The sequence below is a fragment of the Macaca thibetana genome, chromosome 7 (assembly GCF_024542745.1).
Source record: "Macaca thibetana thibetana isolate TM-01 chromosome 7, ASM2454274v1, whole genome shotgun sequence".
NCBI classification, from domain to species: Eukaryota; Metazoa; Chordata; class Mammalia; order Primates; family Cercopithecidae; genus Macaca; species Macaca thibetana.
The window spans coordinates 152,180,131-152,202,617 of NC_065584.1; the positions used below are offsets into that span (position 1 = coordinate 152,180,131).

The following is a 22,487-nucleotide window of genomic DNA, read 5'->3' on the forward strand; positions in this document are numbered from 1 at the left end:
ATCAAATTAATCCATCCCCAAACAATCAATCAAAATTGACGGCCCCTTAACATACAATTTGTAGGGGACTATAGTTTTCATGTCTATAACATGGGCAGGAGGCTTTTGTATTTTTAACACATTTGTTGAAGAAGCATTTGCTGAATTAGAAAAGTACTAACTTGTAACTCAAGATGGTGTCAGGAAATTAATATTCTTTTTTCCTGGTACTGCCTTATCTCTAGGACTAAATGTTAGCACATGTCAAGATTTGTAAGAAATGTAATAAAATTAGTTATATGTCTGTATTTTAATACATTTGACTGCTTATGACTGTGCAAAGTAGTATTCAAACTAGAATGTTCCATCGTAGAATCTCTAGCAATCTTTTTGGCATTAAAAGATCCTTTTCTCACCCCCCTCCCCCGCAAAAGAATCCCTTAGCTCTTTTCAAAGTAGTTTTAAGTGATAGCAGATATACAGTGTGATAGAATGAGGACAGATTACAGAAATTTGAATTATGAAAGGAATCTAATCATTTTAGCTCAGTTAACTTGGTTTTTATATGTTTTAAGCAGAAATTGGAATTTATATGAGGTGGTGTCAGAAAGCTCTTTGCATTTATAAATGCTCACTCCTGCAAGTTAAAACCCTGGTTCATAATTCCCACTTTGGGTCTTGGGAGCCACTTTTCAATCATTTCTCTCTGCTAATTTTGGTGTCACCCTCATTTCTTTTTAAACGATTCATTTTGAGCAAATTTGTAAATGGCCCTGATGTGTTCTACAATTTAGTCAATTACTGTTTCAGCCTGCAAGCCTCCTGGGGAACGGAACATACATGGCCTGAAGGTACGAATTTCAATAATTGTTTCAGTAAAGTTAGATGGATTTGTAATGCTGTGTTCCACTTATTGAAATGTCAAATAAAACTGCACTTTCTCAAGCTCTGACAAGCGATCCTTTTATTTATTTTTTTTAAATGGGAGGTGGAGGGGGATTCATCTGTAGTATTTGCTCAGTATGTGTATATATTTGCATATGCGGTGTTTGGTACTGTATTTTCAATTATTTGGAATTGTTTTTTTGGTCAGTATCTTCAGGATAATCCTAGATGCTGGTATCTACAAAGATTTTAGTAAGAATATAGACTTCATTTCAGTGATTAATTAAGCACATGAGCATATTGCCCATGGAATACCCTCCTTTTGACATATTTATGCTAGAAACATATATCTAGCACATAGCTTTTCATTCTGTCTATTTTGAATTCTGGATTTCTGTTTAGGGCTTCACATCTGAAAGAAAAGCTGGCTTTTGTATTAGGCTCAAATATTTAATAATTAATTATTTGAACCTCATTTTTTAGTGAATAAGAAACATTCTGCATACAGTGTTCTGCTTGGTTGCAGAGCTAGAAGGATGTAACTTGAGGTTCACTACTAACCCCTGGGTATATTCTTAATGTACTTTTTGAACATACTGTTTTTATATGTATTCTAGACAGTGAGTTGGATTTTCACGCTGTTTATCTCTCCTTTTTCATCACCGTTTAAACATTTAATGGAATAATGACAGGAATAGAATATTATGTAATGTATGGGTTATACGGTTTTGTAACCTATATACTGAATAGACTCCAACCGTGGGTCTGTCTAGCAACAAGCTAATTAACCTTCATAGTGAAATGAGAAATTTGTGGCAAATTATAGGTTAATTAGAACTGTGTCCTCAGAACACAAGACTGATCAAGATTCTTTCTTTACTTTTAGGTGAATACTCGGGCCGGACCCTCTCAACACAGCAGCCCAGCAGTCTCAGATTCACTTCCAAGCAATAGGTGAGAGCAGTTTAGTGAAGTGTGCCCTTGATGTGATTTATCTACAGAGTTGGGGTGAGGTGGGGAAGAAGCTAGAAAGAAATTTGACCAGTTAGATAACCTAGCTACATATTGACCAAAGAGAAAGGACCTCTTATGGAAAGGTGAATGTTTAGATTTAGACTGGGTGCTCAGAGAAGGCTGCCTGGGGAGAGTGATGTTTCTGTTTTGATCTGAAGGATGAGAAGTACGTCAAGAAGTAGACAAGGGTGTTTCAGACAGAGGGAAGAGGGTAGGTGAAGGCCTTGAGGTGGAGAAGAAACTCGGCATGTTTGTGAATAGGCCAGTTTGACTGGAGCACAGGGAGGGGTGCTGGGTTGGGGAAGGGATTTGGAGAGAGGAGATGAGAGAGCAATAGGAGTGATAGGAGCTAAGGAGGTAGACAGGACTCATCATGCGGGGCCTCGTAGGCCCTGTCATGTTTGAATTTTCCTCTCAGTTGCACTGGCGAGCAGTTAGAGGGCTTTTAGTAGGACAGGGACGTGGCCAGCCCTATGTTTTTAAAAGATTCTCTGCCTGTGGTGTGGCAAATGAGCAGAAGCTCCCATCTAATCCCGCCCTCTTTTGATGTTTGACTCCCTACTCCTTGCCAAATGGTCTTCAAACCTCTTCCTGAACATCCCTGTTGGAGGAATGCACTTTATCAGCCAAGGCAGCTCCTTCCCTTTTTTATTCAGCTATATCTCAGAAGGCTTTTTTTGTGAGCTGGGATTTGTCTTTCTGTAGCACCCACTCATAACATTTTAGTTAAGCCCTCAGAACGTGGTTGTTCCCTCTTCCAGGGGAACAGCTCTTCCAATGGTCTTCCCTCCAAACACAGTTCTAGATTTTCTGTCTCAGTAAATTCTCCCATATCCAGTCTATTGCTAACTCCAGATAACCTGTCAGTCCTCCTTCACTGCTTCCTAGGCCTCCCTCAGTGCCACACCCTGTCAGTCCCCACACTTGTAGGTTCTACCTTCTGAGTAGCTCTGAGTCTTTCTACTCACCAGCATCCCTGCTGCTGTGTGGGTGGTTCTGGCTCTCCACATCGCTGCCACAGCCTCCTGAGAGTCTGCTCCCTCCGTTCTTGCCCCATTGAGCCCCTCCTCCACCCTGCAGCTGGAGCCACCTTGCCAGTGCACAGTCCTGAGCTGCAGTCATTCCCTACTTTAAAACTTCACTGCTCTTCATGCTTTCAAGATGAAGTGTAACCTCCACAGCAGGTGAGCAGTGGCCCTTCACATATGGGTGCTCTGTGTACTCCAGCTTGTTGACCTGCCTCTCCACGGCATCCCACCTGACATTCCAGCTTTGCTGATGAACACATAGTGCCCTGAATGGACCACTTTCTTCTCTCTACTGGGCCTGCACATTTTCCCGTTTCTTTTCATCCCCACCTTGACCTTCAGTCTGGCTAACCTTGGTTATCTTTGAGGGCTAAATTATCTTCTTCTGAAAACTGTCCCTGATTACTACCCATCTCCCAATGCACACCAGGGACCTCTGTAGGAATTCCTATGATATCCCCACGCTTCCTTGTATTGTAGCAGTGAGCACATTGTATTATAATCACCTCTGTCCTCCAGTAGATTCTATACTCCTTGAGGGCAGTGACTGTAGCATATTCATTGGCAAAGTTCCAATTCCCAGCATGATGCTTGCCATATAGGTTATAGTCAATCATGTTTGAATGAATGAATGAATGTATGTGTGAATATACGTGTATTTCTTTTACATCTTGCCTCTGGACTAAATTCTCCCATCTCTTTCATCTTTTCTGATATGACATTACTTCTAGTCCCCTCATCCTTTTACTCTTCTTTGGATATCTCAGTGTCTCTCTTCAGGTGTCATACTCAAGTTACAGTCGTAACACATTTAAATTTTAAAATGTTTTTATTTTATTTTATTACTTTTTTAGAGATGGGGTCTCGCTCTGTTGTGCAGTTAGAGTGCAGTGGCGCAATCACAGCTTGCTGCAACCTTGACCTCCTGGGTTCAAGTGGTCCTTCCACCTCAGCCTCCCAAGTAGCTGGGACTATGGGCCTGCACCACAATGCCTGGCTAGGCATTTTTTTTTTTTTTAATTTTTTAATTTCTTTTGTAGAGATGGGGTCTCACTGTGTTGCCTAGGCTAGTCTCAAACTCCTGGCTCAAGCAATTTTCTCACTATGACCTTCCAAAGTGTTGTAGTTACAGTCATGAGCCACCACAGCTGGCCTTAAAATGTTTTTAAGAGTGATTTTTGGATAGCTTAGGTCACCATGAACATGCGGATGAATGAAATATTGAGTAAAATGACTCACAAAGAAATTGCCAGGATACAATTTTTTCTTTTTTGTTTTTCTTTTTTTTTTTTTAACCAAAGTTGATAGCCAGATACTAGCATAATGAATGAAACAGTATTTTCCTCTATTGCTCTCAAAGCATGGGTTGTTTTTTCTTTTGCCTTAGGTGATTGACTGTTTATTAAACTGAGTTTACTAATCCACTTGGTGTTCCTAGGCCATAATTACTGAATTCAAGTCCTGCTGCCAAGGCAAGGCCTTTCCTAAACTACTTAGCTTTCTCCTTCTGTAAATTAGGATGATTAAACTTTCCATCTATCTACCACTGGTGTTAGAAAGATTGATGAAGCTGTATTAGGAATCACGTTTTATTTCTTGGATGAAAGGCATTTTATAAATGCAATGAATCAAAATGTTATTAATTCAAGTTTATAACGTAATGCAATATCTATGTAGAAACCTTGCCTGGACTTTGTTTGGTTATTTGTGTCTTTACAATAATTGGAACTATCAAATTGGGAGTCATTTGTGGGAAAACTAGAATCTGAATGTTTCCCAGAAAAAAATATGTGTGTGTTTGTGTGTGTATAGGAGATAGACAGACTTTGAGCAAGGTATGTACCTTAGAGGTCTGTATTTTAGTATCCTTTATAAATTAGGGATAATAACTATACCTAGAGTATAGTTATTATAAGGATTAAATTAGGATAATAAGCATTTAGCACAGTGCCTAGCACATGATCATCACTTGATAAATAGCAGCTATTATTATGTTAACTGGACTGATTTTAGGCAGCTGTGTATTTTTTCCATATATGTTTCAGCTTTCATCCTATTCTACAAAATTGTTAATTGCCACTTTAGTGCATGGAGTCTTAGACGTCGTAGGACATTAAAGTCAAGAACCCTTGGATGAGGACATACTTTATAAAATCTGGGAAAATAGGGACTTAGGCTCCATAGTTTACATTTGACCATAGCAAAAGTTTAAGATATATGTAGAAAGAAGAGTAATTATAACTTGAAATGGTAAAGTGTGATCAAACTTGAAGTCTGAGATTCTCTCAAACGTAACCTATTAAAGGTACCAAATGGAATATGTGTATTTCATGTTAGGTCTTGAGTCCTTTCTCTTTTTTTCTTTTTCTTTTCTTCCTTCCTTTCTCCTTCCTTCCTCCCTCCCTCTCTCTCTCTTTCTTTTTCCCTCTCTTTCTCTTTCTCACTCTCTCTCTCTCCCCTCCCTTCCTTCCTTCCTTCCTTCCTTCCTTCCTTCCTTCCTTCCTTCCTTCCTTCCTTCCTTCCTTCCTTCCTTCCTTCCTTCCTTCTTTCTGAGACAGGGTCTCATTGCTGTCACCCCCCATTCTGGAGTGCAGTGGCACAATTACGGGTCACCACAGCCTCAACCTCCTGGCCTCAAGTGATCTGAGTAGCTAGGATTACAGGCAGGTGCCACCATGCCTGGCTAAGTTTTTAATTTTTTTTAGAGATGGGGCCTTACTATGTTGCCCAGGCTTGTTCTTGAACTCCTGGGCTCAAGCGATCCTCTTTCCTGGGCCTCCTAAAGTGCTGGGATTACAGGCTTGAGACACTGTGCTTGGCCCCTTTTGCTTTCTGATATATTTATGATCTTAATATCTTACTGCATTACTACTACTGCCACCACTGTATAATAATAACCAGAGCAGTGACCACCATTTATGGAACCCTTAGCATATGTCAAGTCATTTACAGGCATGAGCCACTGTGCCTGGCCTCTTAACAGGCTTTAAATCTCAAATAGAATATTGTTGGGAAAAGGTGCTATTTTATATGCTACTCTACTAGTCAGGTAGATATTCACAGGTATAACTCATTATAAAGCTAGAAGTCTTCAGAGCTCCCCTTGACTACCATTCTTTATTCAAGAAGGACTTTCATGCCGGGGTAGTGGCTCTTGCCTGTAATCCCAGCATTTTGGGAGGCCGAGGCAGGTAGACCACCTGAGGTTGGGAGTTCGAGACCAGCCTGCCCAACATGGAGAAACCCCTGTCTCTACTAAAAATACAGGCGTGGTGGCGCATGCCTGTAATCCCAGCTACTCGGGAGGCTGAGGCAGGAGAATCACTTGAACCAGGGAGGTGGAGGTTGTGATGAGCCGAGATCGTGCCATTGTACTTTGCACTCCAGTCTGGGCAACAAGAGTGAAACTCTATCAAAAAAAAAAAAAAGGACTTTCACTAAATTTATCCATATGAGTGTTAACATAGTCATACATGTTCAGAAAACGCTTTAATATTTCCTAAATAACTCTGGAAGCTGAGTCTTGTACCCATAGGAAAGGAAAAAAAAGCCAGCTAAAATTTATTAATTTTGTTTGTGAAAACACACCTACTATGGACAAGACACAGCACTAGATTTTTTGTCATATTTAATTTTCCTGGTTACCCTGTGAAATTGATATTTTCCCCATTTTACAGAAAGAGGAAATTGAGGTTCAGCGAGGATAAGTAACTTGTCCCAGATCACACAGCTAGTGAGTACCAGGATTTATTTGTACTACATATTTGCTTCCCAGGAAACTCAATTATAACTTTTAACTGTGTGAGAGACCAGGACTTAAATGATCTGTTTTTTCTTTTAAAGTTCCATAATCTTTATTTGCTGTGAATATTAGTGCTTAGCAGCTGACATTGTCCACATGAAATTGCCTCTGAAAGGCTATCTAAAGGCAGTAGAACTAATGACCATAAAAAAGTCACTGAAGTAGTTCGTAAAATATTGTAGCTTTATCTTGACTGTAGGCTTCTTTATTGCTTTAGATTACTAATAGAGTTTTAGTGTCTTTATTTGATACCTTTTGCATTTGGCCAGTTACTTTTGAAAAAAAAAATTATATCGGGAGAAGGATGTGAGGAGTGTGCTCAATCCCTATACCTAAAAGCAAAGGTATATTTCAGTCTGGAATTTTCAGTGGTGTTCAGAGGTGTTGATGATCTTGCCACTAAAAAGTATCTTTCCTTTTCAGCTTAAAGAAGTCTTCTGCTGAGCTGAAAAAAATATTAGCCAATGGCCAGGTAGGTATTATTATATATTAAGATTTGCACATAGAAATAACAAATTACTGTCCATTTTTTGTATCCATAAGCTTATTAAACAGATAAAGAGTCTGTGAGTTTCCTGTCATAAATGAATAACATGGCTTAATTTGATTGGCAGAACAATTTGCAGCCCGTTTTTCAAACTGTGCTAATGGGTTTCACTCCCAGCAGATTGAAGTACCATGCACACACCCTGCTGCCATCTCAGTTTTTAAAAAGTTAATCAGTTCTGAACAAGTGTGTCAACTCAGGGGCTGTTGAAATGGCCCTGCATTCTGAGGTAACTGTTTCTTTCATTATCTTTGGGGAGAAAAGGAAAAACCATTACTTTTTCACCTTAGCTCCTTCTTTTGTCCTGAAACTAACACTGGCTTTTTAGGGAAGCAGAGTGACAGCAGACCTTTGGCGTAGAAAATTCCTGGCCTTCAGGAGACCTTGGTTTGCCTCGTAGACTGGCCATCTTATGCTGAATGACCTAACCCAGCCAGTGAGGGGCAAACGAGCCTTCAGGCCAGTTATTTCTTACTAATTTTGATTCAAGTAAATGGACACATCTGAAATAGTATAGTGCTTTTAAACATACACTGGTAAATTAAGCTACCTACAGGGTCCTCGATTCTTCAATAGCAACATAAATGCGTTTTAATGTTTGTTATAGTGGAAGCCCTTTGATAGCCTTGGAGGCAGGCGCCTGTCCATTGCGATCAAGCCTGCCTATTAGGCTCTATTGACTGAGACATCTGTGTCACTGCAAATAAAAGACTCTTATTGATTTTCTTAACTGCTGTTCACTTCCCGTCCATGTTTCGAAGGCTGAAATCTTAATTATCTCAGATGCTTATTCAGTGCCTTCACACGCTGACCTCTCCAAGCCTCATTGGCATTTCATGAATCAAGTACTTGTAGTGGAGCATGTCAAGAAGACAAAGCCAGGTCCTCATGCCTGTCCTTTAATATCACCTGTAACATTGTGGCCTAATACATGTGCATGCCTTAAAACAGTGCTGTATGGTAGTGCTTCTGGGGGCCTTGCTTATTTAGCACACAATTCCTTGAATACAGTTAGAAGAAATTAAGTTGATCTGCTTCTGACATCTGATTGCCATCCAGAGTATGTGAATTCCAGTCCTTAAATATCCTGTATACAGCTAAGGAGAATCTAGTGGTGTATGTATAATCTTTGCACTCTCAACATTTTAGATAGTATTTATCGAATACCTTTAACTTTTAGCAGCCAAAGGTTTGTTTAGATTGAGGTCCACATCTGTATCACCTCAGTGCCTTATATTTTGTTAGAACCAGTATATATAAACAAAATCTGACTAAAAGGAAAGATATTGAGCCTAGGATATTTGTGTATCTTCAACATGCTTGCATTCTAGTTACTAATTGTAGTTTATGTATGAGTCACTGTGTTCCTTAGCTGGAAAATATATTTCAAAATTGACATAAATTAAGAAGCTTTAACTACATTTATTCAGCCCAGGCAATGGAAAATAACCTGTCATAGACTCTTCTTCCAAAAATGAAAAACAGTTTTTTCCACTGCAAAAAAATAATGTTTTGACAGTAAACCTAGTACCATAGATATCTTAGTGGCTTCAGTTATGAGGTTCTCTATGGTGGGAGGTTGTCATGGCAAGGATTTTTGACACTTAAAGATTGTTTATTGCTTTCCCTTGGGAATGTGATAACCTCATATTAAACAATACAGCTTTTTTTTTTTTCTTTATAAGGATTAGCCTTTCTTACATTTACTTGCCCTCAAAAAATTCCCTCAAAAACCAAAAAAAACCCACCTTTGGAAGCTTTCGAAATGTCTCCTTCTACTAATTCCTTAATTCCTTGGTGCTATAGGGTAACTAAACAGTGAGTGAAATTGCATTGCAGTGAGGTACTGTGCACAGTTGTAGGCATCAATAAATTTCTGGGCTGAACACTGACACCACTTGATATGGAAGATGTAAGTCACATTTAATGATACTTTAACACTTGAGCATAGTTTTTTATTTTAGTGGTTTATGCTCTCAAGCATTAATAATGATTTGCCTTTCCACTAGCCTCCACTTAGATTTAATAAGGAATTCATATTAATCATTAAAAGAAGGGGACATGATTCTTCAAGATAATCAAATATTGACAAGTTAGAAATAGCTTTCTGCCTGGGTTCATTGATATAGGTTATGTGATATAAATATTTATTTCTTTTCTGTCACTCAGAGTAAATGCCACCAATTGATTCAGCATTGATATAGTGTCAACAGTTCATAAGAAACATTTGACTGGCCTGTGTTTTCCGATTAGTCTCTGCTCTATAAAGTGGGATTTACTAAATCTCTCCAATTGTCTGCTCATAGAGTGTGACTGCTTTCTGAAACCATTATTGCTTCGATTTGTGAAGCAAAGGTCTAGTGATGGCACTAGTTTCTGTCAGACCTTTACATATAAAATAAGGATTAATTGAGCATTTTTATTTTAATGATTTATAAGCGATAGGTACTGATTCTTCTTAACACAGACAGACAATAAACAAAGAATATTTTCTGTGCTGATCCATAATTGAATTCCATTTCATTTTTTCCATTAATTTCATTAATATATTAAATCAAGCACTTTAAAAAAAGTTTAACATTTAGTCTTTGAAATGGAGACATTGTTTTCCTGTTATTACTTTATGTTGGAGTAATTCCATTTTTCCAGCTTAAAAAAATAAATCAGAAGGTATTTTTGGCATGTTTTATTGAGAGCTATAAATCAGTCTCACTGATGTGTTTTCTGGATGTGTTTTTCCTACTTCAGTTCTAGTGTGGCATCATCTGTTTAACATTGGCCCTTGATTTGAAACTGATTAGAAATAGCCCAGAGGGTCAATTTGAAGAATTTAAAAAGTGCACAGTTACTCCAAAGATATGTGACTTTGGCCTTTGCATCTCTAAAGTTATTTTTTCTTTCTCTGTTTTTTAGAAAGAGTTTATAGGAGAGGGTGGCAGTATTTTCCTATTCCTGATAAATCAAGTATAAATCTACTCAAATCAGATCTAAAACTAATTCTGGTCCAGCTGCATCTTTTGGCTGTTATTTCGATAACTTCAAAAAGCCTTTAGAAAAACTTTCTGTACTTGGCTGGGCGCGGTGGCTCATGCCTATAATCCCAGCACTTTAGAAGGCCCACTTGAGGCCAGGAGTTTGAGACCAGCCTGGCCAACACGGTGAAACCCCTTCTCTACTAAAAATACAAAAAATTAACTGGGTACGGCGGCCCATGCCCAGGTGGTGGAGGTTGCAGTGAGCCAAGACTGTGCCACTGCACTCCAGCCTGGGCGACAGAGCAAGACTCTGTCTCAAAAAAAACCCAACAACAACAGGAAAACCTTTTTGTATTTAGAAAAAAAAGGAAGGGGGAATAGGTATCTACTGTAAAATTAGGTTTAAAAACTGTATCATTACTAGTATATATAACTCTTAGATTCTTACAGTTCATCTTGGATTGTAGAGGAAGACTGAAACATAAATGAGACTGTGTATGTAAGCCCAAACTACACAACCCTCCTTTACCCACACAAACCCAACCTGACTCTGCCCATGGGTTGTTGCTGTCTCTGTTTCTTTTATGGCCCCTGCCTCTCTTTCAGCAGGAACAGAGCTCAGTGCCTGTCATTTCTCTAAGGTCATTTGCTATCTTGGCAGTTGACATGTAATTGTAACTCCTGTGGCTTTTTCTTCCTCCTCCCTCACATTTATTATTCTGCCTTTTATTTGCTTTTTTAGTTAAAACAAGGAACCTGGACTGTATTTAAAAACTACTTGGTATTGTTATTGAATAAAAAGCTGTCCTTCACCTGTTTTCAATTTAAAGAGCTGTGTGATTTTAAAAACGTTTTTCTTCTTAAAAACTAACATCATAGCTAATGAAATTGCTTTTAACTTGTGAGTGTCTTTCCGTTGATTGTTTACCTTCCTGTGGGCCAGTAGCCATTGATAGGAATGTCCCGCCATACTTAACACCTGAGACAAACTGCTGAGCTATGATGTTGTACTGGAGTATACTGAAAGACTGAGTTTTTGACTAGTTATGTAACCTAAGTAAAGTGGGCTAACTGGTCTTAGAATGCTGTAAAATTCTGTGATTTTTTTAAATGATACTTGATCCCAACTATAATATTTAAATACAATATTCTGTAAGCTTCTAAATATCACTTTCTTATGTAATGAACACTCTTCCTATGCTTCATTTTGAAAAGTTGAATTAATATCCTTATCTAAATGAAAAAGGCAAAAATGCTACTAGTTGATTGTAGATCCCTTTAGTGATTTTTTCATAGTTAAGATCAATTAAATTAGCCTAATTGGTCAGAGATCTGAAGTTCTAAAAATATTTTTTGTAATCAATTCTTGGGCTCTGCTTTGTTTTTCCCATCCCCTCCCAATTTCTTTTTTTACATGAGGAGTATTTGTACAGCATATAAAAATTAGAAAATTCAAGTAAGCAAAAAGAAAAAGAATCTGGTATTTTTAAATATTAAAAAATGACCAGGCTGGACACAGTTGCTCATGCCTGTGATCCCAGCACTTTTGGGAGGCTGAGGCAGGCTGATCACCTGAGGTCAGGAGTTCGAGACCAGGTTGGACAACATGGTGAAACCCCATCTCTACTAAAAATACAAAAATTAGCTGGGCATGGTGGCACGTGCATGTAATCCCAGCTGTTCAGGAGGCTAAGGCAGGAGAATCACTTGAACTTGGGATGTAGAGTTTGCAGTGAGCTGAGATCACACCTTTATACTCCAGCCTGGGTGACAGAGTGAGACTTCATCTCCAAAAAAAAAAAAAAAAAAAACCAACTAAAAAACTATCAATCAGTTCACAGGCCAAAGGTTTACATAACTTTAAAACATTGTAGAAACACATTATAGGAACACGTTGCTCACTTTTTATGGATACTAAGTGACATGGTTCTAGAAATTGCTCTTCAAAACCATTTTTATCTTTATGAGACTCTTGCAATCCTCCTGGTTATATGAAGGATTCCATATTTGTCTTGATTTTTTCCATTCTTGAATTTGCTTAGACAGTGATTAATGCACATGCACATACACTTGCAACAAACATTCTCCCTCTCCCCTTCTCCTCCCTGCACTCCTTCCCCACCTGTGCCCTGACAGTGTTGGATGCTTACCACTCCTTGTTAGGTTGGAGTGCTGGGAATGTGGATTGGGTAGCTTCTTCCCTTCTCTTTTCCCTGTAGTGGATATTAGTGGTAAAAAGACTAAGAAGTCAGAATTACACCGTTTGAACATGCTCAGAGACATGCCATACCTACCCCTTTGCCTATGAAGTGGTAGAGGGTATATGATTGCAGACTGTGGCCCCTCCAGGGCATAGACCCTATCTACTACGAAGCAACTTCCTGCTTACCCTAGTGCCACAAATTCAGAATTTGTGTACTTGAGTGAGTGAAATGTCTCTTCTAGAAATTTATGTCAAGCCTTGATGAGAGTGTAGCTTATTAGTTAATAGTACAAATCAGGTTGTTACAGACATGTTTAGATTACCTAGAGAAATGTTCTAAGAGAATTAGCCCAGTGGCCTATTTGTGCCCACCAATGGATACTGCTATTTACATATCCTTCATTTATCAAAGTAAACCAAACAGTAGTTCTGCTAGTTTAGCATCTCGTCACTTTATGTGTTACTTTTCTTCATGCTGCTTTAAAATTTATCATTCCGTCCAGAATAATGAGATTTTATTTTGTTTATGCCACACCTTTTATACAGCTTCAAATGTTTTTTTTCTGTATTAGTAATATAGAGGTAGTGATGAACAGAATTTCCCTCAAATAGGAAAATAGTTGCCAATTGTTCTGGCATGTTTTTCATTACTTCACAGACCCTGAATATAATAATTAGCTGATTGTAAAGGGCATCAATCTGGTTGTACTACAATTAAATTGGGTGCTGAATTGGCCTTTGCACATTAATCTGTCAGTATTCTTTTAGGGATTGGTAAAATGGCTCGGAAAGGAAGCTGTTTCTGTTACCTGCATTGTACTCCTAATTATCACAGCTCTCTGAAGCTTCAACTTCAGAAATGTGTAGAAGGAAAATATTTCCCTTGGTGAATGAACCCTTGCTTTATTCAATTGGTAGAAGTTTAGAGTAGAGCAAAATATTTAAAGCTTTACTATACTGGTCTGAGAGCAAACTGTTTTTTTTCCAAGTGATATTGAATTAAAAACTCCATCCATTTTCTGCCCATGCAAGGCAGTGCAATTCCCTGGAAATTGATTTTTTTTTTCAGGGCTTACAGTGGCTTTCCCCAAGCTTTAGCTATATGGAAAAGAACACCTTTATTAAATCCACTTAGTGAATAAAGTTGGCAGTTAATTTTTAAGCATCTGGACCAGTGTGTAGAAAATTACTGAATGCATCAAAGTCCGACTAGTCTTAAAGTCATTTGATAAATAATTATATAGGGAGCTCTCTAAACTCTAAAACATTATTTTGTGGGCACTAACATAATTTGCCTACTATTCATGATACAAATGAGAGTAGTTATTTGTGGTATAATGGGTTTTATAGAACCTTGAAAAACATGCAAACTTTTATATATTAAGTTATGAAAATGACTTTAATAAAAATTACATGCCTATGTTTTTTTCCTTTATAATATCCGACTATATGTGCATCTTAAGTGCATTGATTTGGTACTTTGCCATCTTCATAATATGATTTCTGCCTAATTATTGCTGTATACTAGTTTGTTACTTGCAAAGAAAAGCGATATGTACTCTAGGAAAATCATAAACATTATTTAGTTTGTTAAATGTTAATTATGGGGGTCATCTGAGGAGTTTTCTAGGGCTGATTTATTTACAGATCATGCGTTAGATTACTGAGAGAGAGTGTGTGTGTGTGTGTGTGTGTGTGTGTGTGTGTGTGTGTTGTCTTCCTAAGTTTGACTTTGGTTATGTGCAGTGCTCTTTGGCATTGGTTATATGCAGTACTGGAGACTGTTTTCTTATCAGTATCTCTGACCTGACCCTTTTGAGCTATGTTATATCATTCCATTTTGACACCTTTTATCAAACTTTAATGAAATGACCCAGGCAAACAAATTGTCATTAAACTTTCCATCACTTTGTCCCTTGGTATCGTCTTTTATAAATTGGACAGCAAATGTTGTATTGATCTTCTCGTTCTTGCAGCTGAACTTGAAATGACCCAGACTGCTTGTTGTTTATGGCCCAGAGTTGCTTTTCCTTGACATTTCCATCCACAGCATGACACCCTTTTTGTTTTTCTTTCTTTCTTGTGGAGATGAATGAACAAGACATACGGTATCGGGACACTCTTGGTCATGGCAACGGAGGCACAGTCTACAAGTGAGTAGTCAATTTTGTTTAAACTTTCTATCGGCTTTTCCAAATACTGAGTATCCAAGTTCTCTGTGGCAAAGATTTTTAAATGACCACTAACACTTAGATTTTATTTCCATATTTGACTCCAAAATTCTGCAAGACATCTATTTTCTCAAGAATTGCCTGGAAAGTGCATTTATATTGCCTTTTTAATATTTCCGAGTCTGCAACTCTCCTGGGTGTGTACTTAATAGTCCACCATTAGTAAGTGTACCTTTAACTGGCCTGAAGTTTAATGCATTTTTTTCCTTTGCTTTTTAACACTATTATTATTATTTTTTAACTTGCTAGCATCCTACACTAGTCCCCTGCCTGTTTACAGTTATGCCCAGTGGAAGCCAGACCTTATAAATACCATTGCTTTGCCCTGTGTCAACACTATAAGTTATTAAAAAGCCTTCTTCCTGTTGTATTTTCTTCTCTCCTCACCCTATTCCCCTGAGAGAATTTCTACACATTGATGAATATGTTAAGTTATAAAGTTCTCCCAAATTCCAGTTGCAGTGATCTTACCCCAAAGGAATGTTCATTTTCATATTAAAAAATGCTAGCCATAAAAAATAGTTCTCCGACAGGGAAGTCTTCTCATGCAGTAGTACAAAGTTTAAACTACATAATGTAATATCTGGTACTTAATAGTCTGCAATGGTGTATGAAAAATATTCCACTAGGAATTAAAAAATCCATACTCTGTAAGAAGGCCCTGAGGGAATAATAAAACTTTCCTCCAGAGAGCGGTTTTCCATGTATACACTAATCCTACATCACATTATGGTTGTGATATTAGGTCACAACCACAGATACTTTAACATTGGTATTAATATGTATTTCCAGAGTTGTAAAATAATTAACTTATTTTCTAATCGATTACCCATATTCTTAGAATTTTAAGTTCTGACTAACCACATGAATACAGATAAAAATTGCCCTATTCTATGACCATGAAGGTTCACATCCTAAAATTCCAGAACATCCCCTACTCATTGATGCAGCCTTGGTGTGGAATTTGATTTCTCAGGCTTAGAAGCTCTTTTGAAGTCATCTGATTCAGCCACCCATTCAGGGCTTCAGTGCCCTTTGCAGATACAGCCAAGATGTGAGTCCTTTCTCCTGAATATAGTCCTTTAAGAGCTTATGTTCACATGTTTGGATTGTTTTTTCCTGCAGATGACTGAGTATTGTGAACAGTTGGTCTGAAAGTGAAGTCCTTCCACTGTGATAATTCAGAGAAGTAAATAAGAACATGTTTCTTACATGTTCCTTGGTCCTTGGGCCTGGCCCTTAAAATTGGGGTCCAATGTGTCTAATGATTTTTGCGGCTACTATTCTGCTTCCCTGGATCATACTAATGTTCTTCCCATGCAACCTCCAGTATAAATGGCATCTTTTCATCTTAGTCTTCTCTTCCTTACTATCTGATTTAGATTTTTACTGTGTTCTGAAGGTTCTTGAGTTCAGGTGCCCATAGAAAGGAAAGAGGAAGAAGGAACATGTACAATCTGATTTGCTTCTATTGAGTTCACTTTTCAAAGCTTGAACCTTTCTTCTTAATGCCTTTAGGCTGATAGCCAAATATAATAAAATAAGAAAGATTCTGGCAACTCTTTGTATTCCTTTTATTGGCCTCAAATTGAATTCAAAAATGTTTCCTTAGACTCCTAACCTACCTATCTGTGTTATTTCAGCAAACCTTTAGTTTTATATTAATTGAAGGTCTATTGTGAACTTATTGTCCTAGCTTATTTCTAGAAGGGAAGAAGCATAAGACCATGAAACTCCAGCAGAATTTTTACGAGACATAATATTCTAGATGTTGACATTTTAATCCTTTATTTTAAAACATAGGTTTGTTTGTTTATTTGTTTGTTTGTTTTGAGATGAAGTCTCGCTCTGTTGCCCAGGCTGGAGTGCAGTGGCACGATCTCAGCTCACTGCAACCTCTGCCTCCTGGGATTCTCCTGCCTCAGCCTCCCAAGCAGCTGGGACTACAGGCGCACACCACCACGCCCAGCTAATTTTTGTATTTTTAGTAGAGATGGTGTTTCACCATATTGGCCAGACTGGTCTCGAGCTCTCGACCTCGTGATTCACCCGCCTTGGCCTTCCAAAGTGCTGGGATTACAGGCATGAGCCACCAGACCTGGCCAGGTTTATTTTTTAAAACGGGGAGTGTACAGAGAAGTGGAAAAAACATGCCCATCCACCAAGGGAAAATCACAGCATGAAATTATGTTAATTTTGTTTTTAAAATTGTTATTTTAAATTGTGGTGAAATACACATAACACAAGTTACCATTTTAACCATATTTAAGTGTATAGTTCGGTGGCATTAAGTACATTCACACTGTTGTGTAACTGTCAACACCATTCATCCACAGAACTCTTCATCTTGCATAATTGAAACTCTGCACCCATTAAACAGTAACTCCCCCTTCACTCTGTTAACGTTGTTTTTAGCTAAGAAGCATGGCTGGAACTTCTTTCATTAGGGCTACTATGTCAAAGGGACCATTCTTCTATATGTCCTTGCCACAAGTTTTTGATTTGCTAAAATGCTGTGTGTGATGTTAGGAACTTATCCTAAGAGCTCATTTAGCTACCATTGCTAATGCTCACTATAAGTGTTGTAAGATGTAATGTTTTTGACATGATTGCATATGGGTGGTGAATGACAATATCCTGATAATTTTAGTGCATATTTACCTTATTGCCTGTGTGATTCTTAAGAGGGGAGGTGAAGGTACCAAATTGCATAACCACTTGTCATTGATCGTTGGGTATCATTTTTGCTCGGGCTTCAGCTTGTATTATTGTTCTTATATCCCTGGCTTTTAGTACAGCACAAAGAAATGATATAATCATTGAAAAATGAGGATCCACTTTACTAAAGTCTCTATAAAACTAAGTGTTTGATGTGTTATGATTGAGTTTCTTCTATACTAAGTTCACCTTAATGGTGTCGGTGTTAAAAAAAAAATGTGGTTTTTCAAACAGCGTGATTACATTATAGGCTATGCTACATAAACTAGATGAAGAAAATATTGGAAAATACACTCATTGGTAACAAAACTGCCTAATGGGCTTATTCCATTTTTTTCTTTAAAGTGTAATAAAGCTAATAAGTGCAAAGCAAAAGTTTAATAATGCAGTCTTATTCACTTCACTTGATAGAAGGTTGGGAATTTTAAGGGATATTGTAATCATGTGTAATTACAGTGTATATGATTTAACAGTTGATACATTTTCCTCCTTTAGGTGTAGATGGGCTTCACAGTTGTACAATATGAAATTCTGGCCCCAGACATTTAAACCAAATGGTAATGTGAATTCTGTGTGCTGTCTCCTGATGAGCTGTGCTCTATATTGTGAGAGTGACTTAGGCAGTTAATTTTAAGTTGGTATTTCTTGGATTACTAATTTGGGCTACATGGAACATAAAGGAAATACCTTAAAGTATGGCTCAAGCCTAGGAAGAAGAAAAGTTTAGGAAAAGGTAAGGAATGTATTTTCCTTGTTGCCCCATTTCCTAAAGTGCTACAGGTTGCTCCAAAAAAAATAAATTCAGGAAAGACATATGTTCTATTTCCCTCTGAGAGATTCACAATGAATTTAAAAAATGTTGAGAAAGTAGAGGATGGTATGTGTTGTGATTAAGTGTGAGGGCTCTTAGTCTGAATCCTGCCTCTCTCACTAATTAGCTACGTAACCTTTGGCAAGTTATATAATGTCTTATGCCTCAGTTTTCCCATCTGTAAGATGGGGATAATAATAGTATCTAGGTTGGGCGGGGCACGGTGGCTCACACCTGTAATCCCAGCACTTTGGGAGGCCAAGGTAGGCAGATCACGAGGTCAAGAGATTGAGACCATCCTGGCCAACATAGTGAAACCCCGACTCTACTAAAAATATAAAAATTAGCTGGGCGTGGTGGTAGGTGCCTGTAGTCCCAGCTACTCAGGAGGTTTGGGCAGGAGAATTGCTTGAACCCGGCAGGTGGAGGTTGCAGTGAGCCGAGATTGTGCCACTGCACTCCAGCCTGGCGACAGAGTGAGACTCCGTCTCAAAAAAAAAAAAAAAAAAAGAAAAAGATAAAAGAAAAAAAAATAATAGTACCTAGGTTGTTGTGAGGTTAAATGAGATGATCCGTAAAAGGCTTAGCACTATGACTGACACTTATTAAGTGTTAACTACTGGTAATGGTAGTGCTAATAATAGAAACATTGTTTACATTCTGTACTTCCTACCCTGACTTGGCCATGGGACTCTTTATTATTTTTATTTTTATTTATTTATTTTTTGAGACAGAGTCTTGCTCTGTTGCCAGGCTGGAGTGCAGTGGCAACATCTTGGCTTACTGCAACCTCCGCCTCCCGGGTTCAAGTGATTCTCCTGCCTCAGCCTCCTGAGTGGCTGGGACTACAGGCATGTACCGCCATGCCTGGCTAATTTTTTGTATTTTAGTAAGGATGGGGTTTCACCATGTTAGCCAGGATGGTCTTAATTTCTGACATCATGATCCACCTGCCTCGGCCTCCCAAAGTGCTGTAATTATAGGCGTGAATCACCGCCCCCAGCCAGCCATGGGACTCTTTTTGAGGAACATCTATAAACATCTCACAGAATTATAGTTGTGTTGAACTAACTTTGAGAAATTCTGCCTTTACGTTATACACATTATACTTCTATATTTTCTTCTATTCTGTAGTTGCTTGATGAATAATGATATCTTACATATTATCTTAAATATAATGATTTTTTAAGTTTCAAAGTATTTTTTAATCCTAATTTATTTTCGGATTGCTATAGGACAGCTGGAATAATGTTAAGCCCATGTTACCACTGAAAAAACTAGGGCTTATCATGTGGCCATTCAGCAGCAAAGCCAGATCTCTATACAGCATTTCTTTTCTTTTTGCTTGGTGTTCTTCCCCCAGGCGGTGTTGTCTCAAGGTCAAGCCGAGTCCATTTTGTTTTCTTGTGTTTTCTCATGTACCCAGCACAGTTTTAAGGATAAAATAGATCCTTTGTACGTCTTGGCTGAAATGAGAATGAGGCAAGTGGAGGTTTTAGTGGGGCTCTTTAATTGGATCTTCCTCATATCTAGCTACTTTGAGAGGCTGTACAATTGCCGTAGAACATTCACCTAGAAGAATAAGAATACCCAAACTAAGGAGATTGATATTCGAATGACTAACTTTCTTTAAAATGTTAAAACTTTCAGTGCTTAGTATCTGTTGACTCACTAGTCACTGTCTCTTTTTCTTGGATAATATGTCACATGGAAATGAAAGAAATTAACAGCCATAGTGACTTTGGAAACATTGATTCCAAAGCCAGTCTCTAAGACTCTGCTTCCTTGGTATATCATTTGATGGAGTCACTCAAACTTTGGGTCAGAAATGAAGTAATATTTAACTTTGAGGATTAAATCATGGTAAGTCAGTTAGCCAGCAATCACTGAAGGATTTATTTTATTTTTTCCTTAATGCCAGTTATTCAAGCCAAGACTCATATTTTCAGCTTTGGGGCCAGATAATCTAGTCTCAAGATGTTTGAAAACTGAATTTTCTACCTCCAACTCCTTCCCACAGGATAGAGTAAGAGTCTGATCTGGAATTTTCTCAGTGATACAATGGGTAGGATAGATAGTGCCTTCATGGTGTTTTGAAGGTTGAATGTATACCATTACTTAGGAATTAATTTGAACCTATCTAGAGACAATAAGAGGAGGGAAGGATTTGTAATTCTCAAAGATGTTGGTCTGTCCTCCTTTCTGTTGCCTTATCTAAAGAGAGATATTTGCTGGGCAGTGGGCTGGGGATGGTCCTTGGAGGTGGTAACTGCGATCCTGTGGCCTATTAGGTTGTGTTTTTTGCACTTGTGATTTGACTGTAGAGGCCAACTAAAATGTTAAATTAGTGTTTGGGAGCTCGAATCATATTAACTCATTATAGTAATATGATTTATTTAATGAAAATTAGAAGGACTGATGGTCATTTATATAAAATGAGAAAATACATAATTGTCTAGTTAAATGCTGTTTAGTAAACAGAATATTTCAAAACATGGAATTCCTTACGGGAAACAGAATGAAAAGAGTCCTTGATGGTGAAAATATTGGGAACCACATAGTACCCAGAAAACTTTGACTTTCCTCTTTGACCAGCCAACCTGAAGGTGTGAAACTTAAAGAGGGAGCAAGAGGTCTGGACCCCAGCTTCGCTTGTGGCTGTGCCAGTGGCCCTAGTCTTTTATATATTTTTCCATGATGTGTATCTTGTAAATTAAGAGTAGTTTTTAAAGGGTTTTAAAATTGACCTGAGAGCTAGAATGATGGTTTGATTTATTTGGACTTTAAATTTCTAATCACATAAGGAATCTTCCTTGCAGCCAAGATCATATTTTAAACAAGCAAACAAGACATCATCCTAATGTAAAATTAAATATTTGTGTATGGCTGGATTGCATTATAGTATCATGTGACAAGCAAGGATATTAATGTTTTCAGAAAATCAATGAATATTTGTCAAATAAACTTAATTATGTATGTTTCCTTCTCTCCTTCTCTCAGCATTCACTGTTATAGGTTTGTTTCATACAATAATGTGTATTGTATCGATTTGAATCTAAGGAATGAACCTGAGCTCATGGTTCTCTGTACCTTTCCCACCTTTGCTTTTCCCCACCTCTCCATGTTCCTATAACTTCATACATGCTCATATCCATTATGGCAGTGATGTATTATTGGCATCCAACCAACATGACAGTATGTCACAGGTCGCTGAGAAGAGATTTTCAGACTCTGTTTCCACCCGAATTAACTGTTATTGAAATAGTTTATTGAGATTGAAGTATTGATCATTTTCTGCTAACCTTGGCTTAAGGGAAGGAAGAAGAGGCAGTAGTGTTTTTGAAAGACACTAAATTTCATTTTTAAAAATCTCATTTATTTAGCCTTTTTTTCTTTCTGTTTTATAGCCTTTATTGTTTTATTGCTTGGAAAAGGGTATCTTGGTTTTATTTTTTATGACAGTATAATTATACTTCAGAAATGCACTTGATTACTATGGGTAACAAAATTGTTCTAGTATATTGGTTTGGCCAATATTGCTATACAAACAACTTTTCAGTCAATTGAGTCTGGTAAAAATCAATACATTATGGTAATATTTCAAGTAAGAATTTGCTGAGTCTAAGTGTTTCAACTTCATCTCCTTTCAGGGAAAAAAATAGTTTTGAAGTGGCAAGACTTCTTTCTAATATTTTAATAACAAATTTTTATTTATAAAGACATTTAAAGTCCCCAGTAAAAGTGGTTGTGATTGGGTAAACATTACATTAGCACACTTCTGTATTATAGGGTGCAAGATATCTAGTTTCCATTTGAAATCTATTCCCTGCCACACCAAGAAGGCATAACATCAGGGACTGACATAGTGTCTGTCACTTTTGGATTCTGGATTCCTGTATGTAGTTCTGGGTGCTGAGTTTACAGACATGTGGACAGTTCAGAGAGCACCCAGAGGAGCAATGGAGAGAATAATGAGGGATTGGGGAATTGTGCCTGTTCAGTCCTCCTTCATTCATCTGTCAGGCAGCCAAGTTCTGAGCATGTGCTATGTGGAGGGCTCTGTGTCAGATGTTGGGGACAGCCTAGCCTCAAAACTTGTGTCTGGATAGATGCATAAGTTCTGTCCTCAGGTACGCATGGGACCTCACAGTCTGGGCCACCTGTCTGTGTGTATGGTGCACAAATCTGGGGGCTGAAGAAGGAGTGATGGCTTTTGGCTCTTTCCTCAGGAAGGATCAGGAAAGGCCTCATGGAGGAACTGGCATTTGAGAAGTGTTTGAAAGGAATTGGCTAA

General features: G+C 38.0%; 1 protein-coding gene across 7 annotated transcripts in view; it reads left to right on the forward strand.

The window, feature by feature from the left end:
- MAP2K5 (mitogen-activated protein kinase kinase 5) overlaps nt 1-22,487 on the forward strand; it is a 261,654-nt gene that overhangs the window by 41,285 nt on the left and 197,882 nt on the right. For all 7 annotated transcript variants that reach the window (XM_050796342.1, XM_050796344.1, XM_050796343.1 and 4 more), the window contains exons 5-8: nt 790-830; nt 1,751-1,818; nt 7,132-7,180; nt 14,522-14,586. In XM_050796342.1, coding sequence (XP_050652299.1) covers nt 790-830; nt 1,751-1,818; nt 7,132-7,180; nt 14,522-14,586 — 223 coding nt within the window. The remainder of the gene's footprint in view (nt 1-789; nt 831-1,750; nt 1,819-7,131; nt 7,181-14,521; nt 14,587-22,487) is intronic.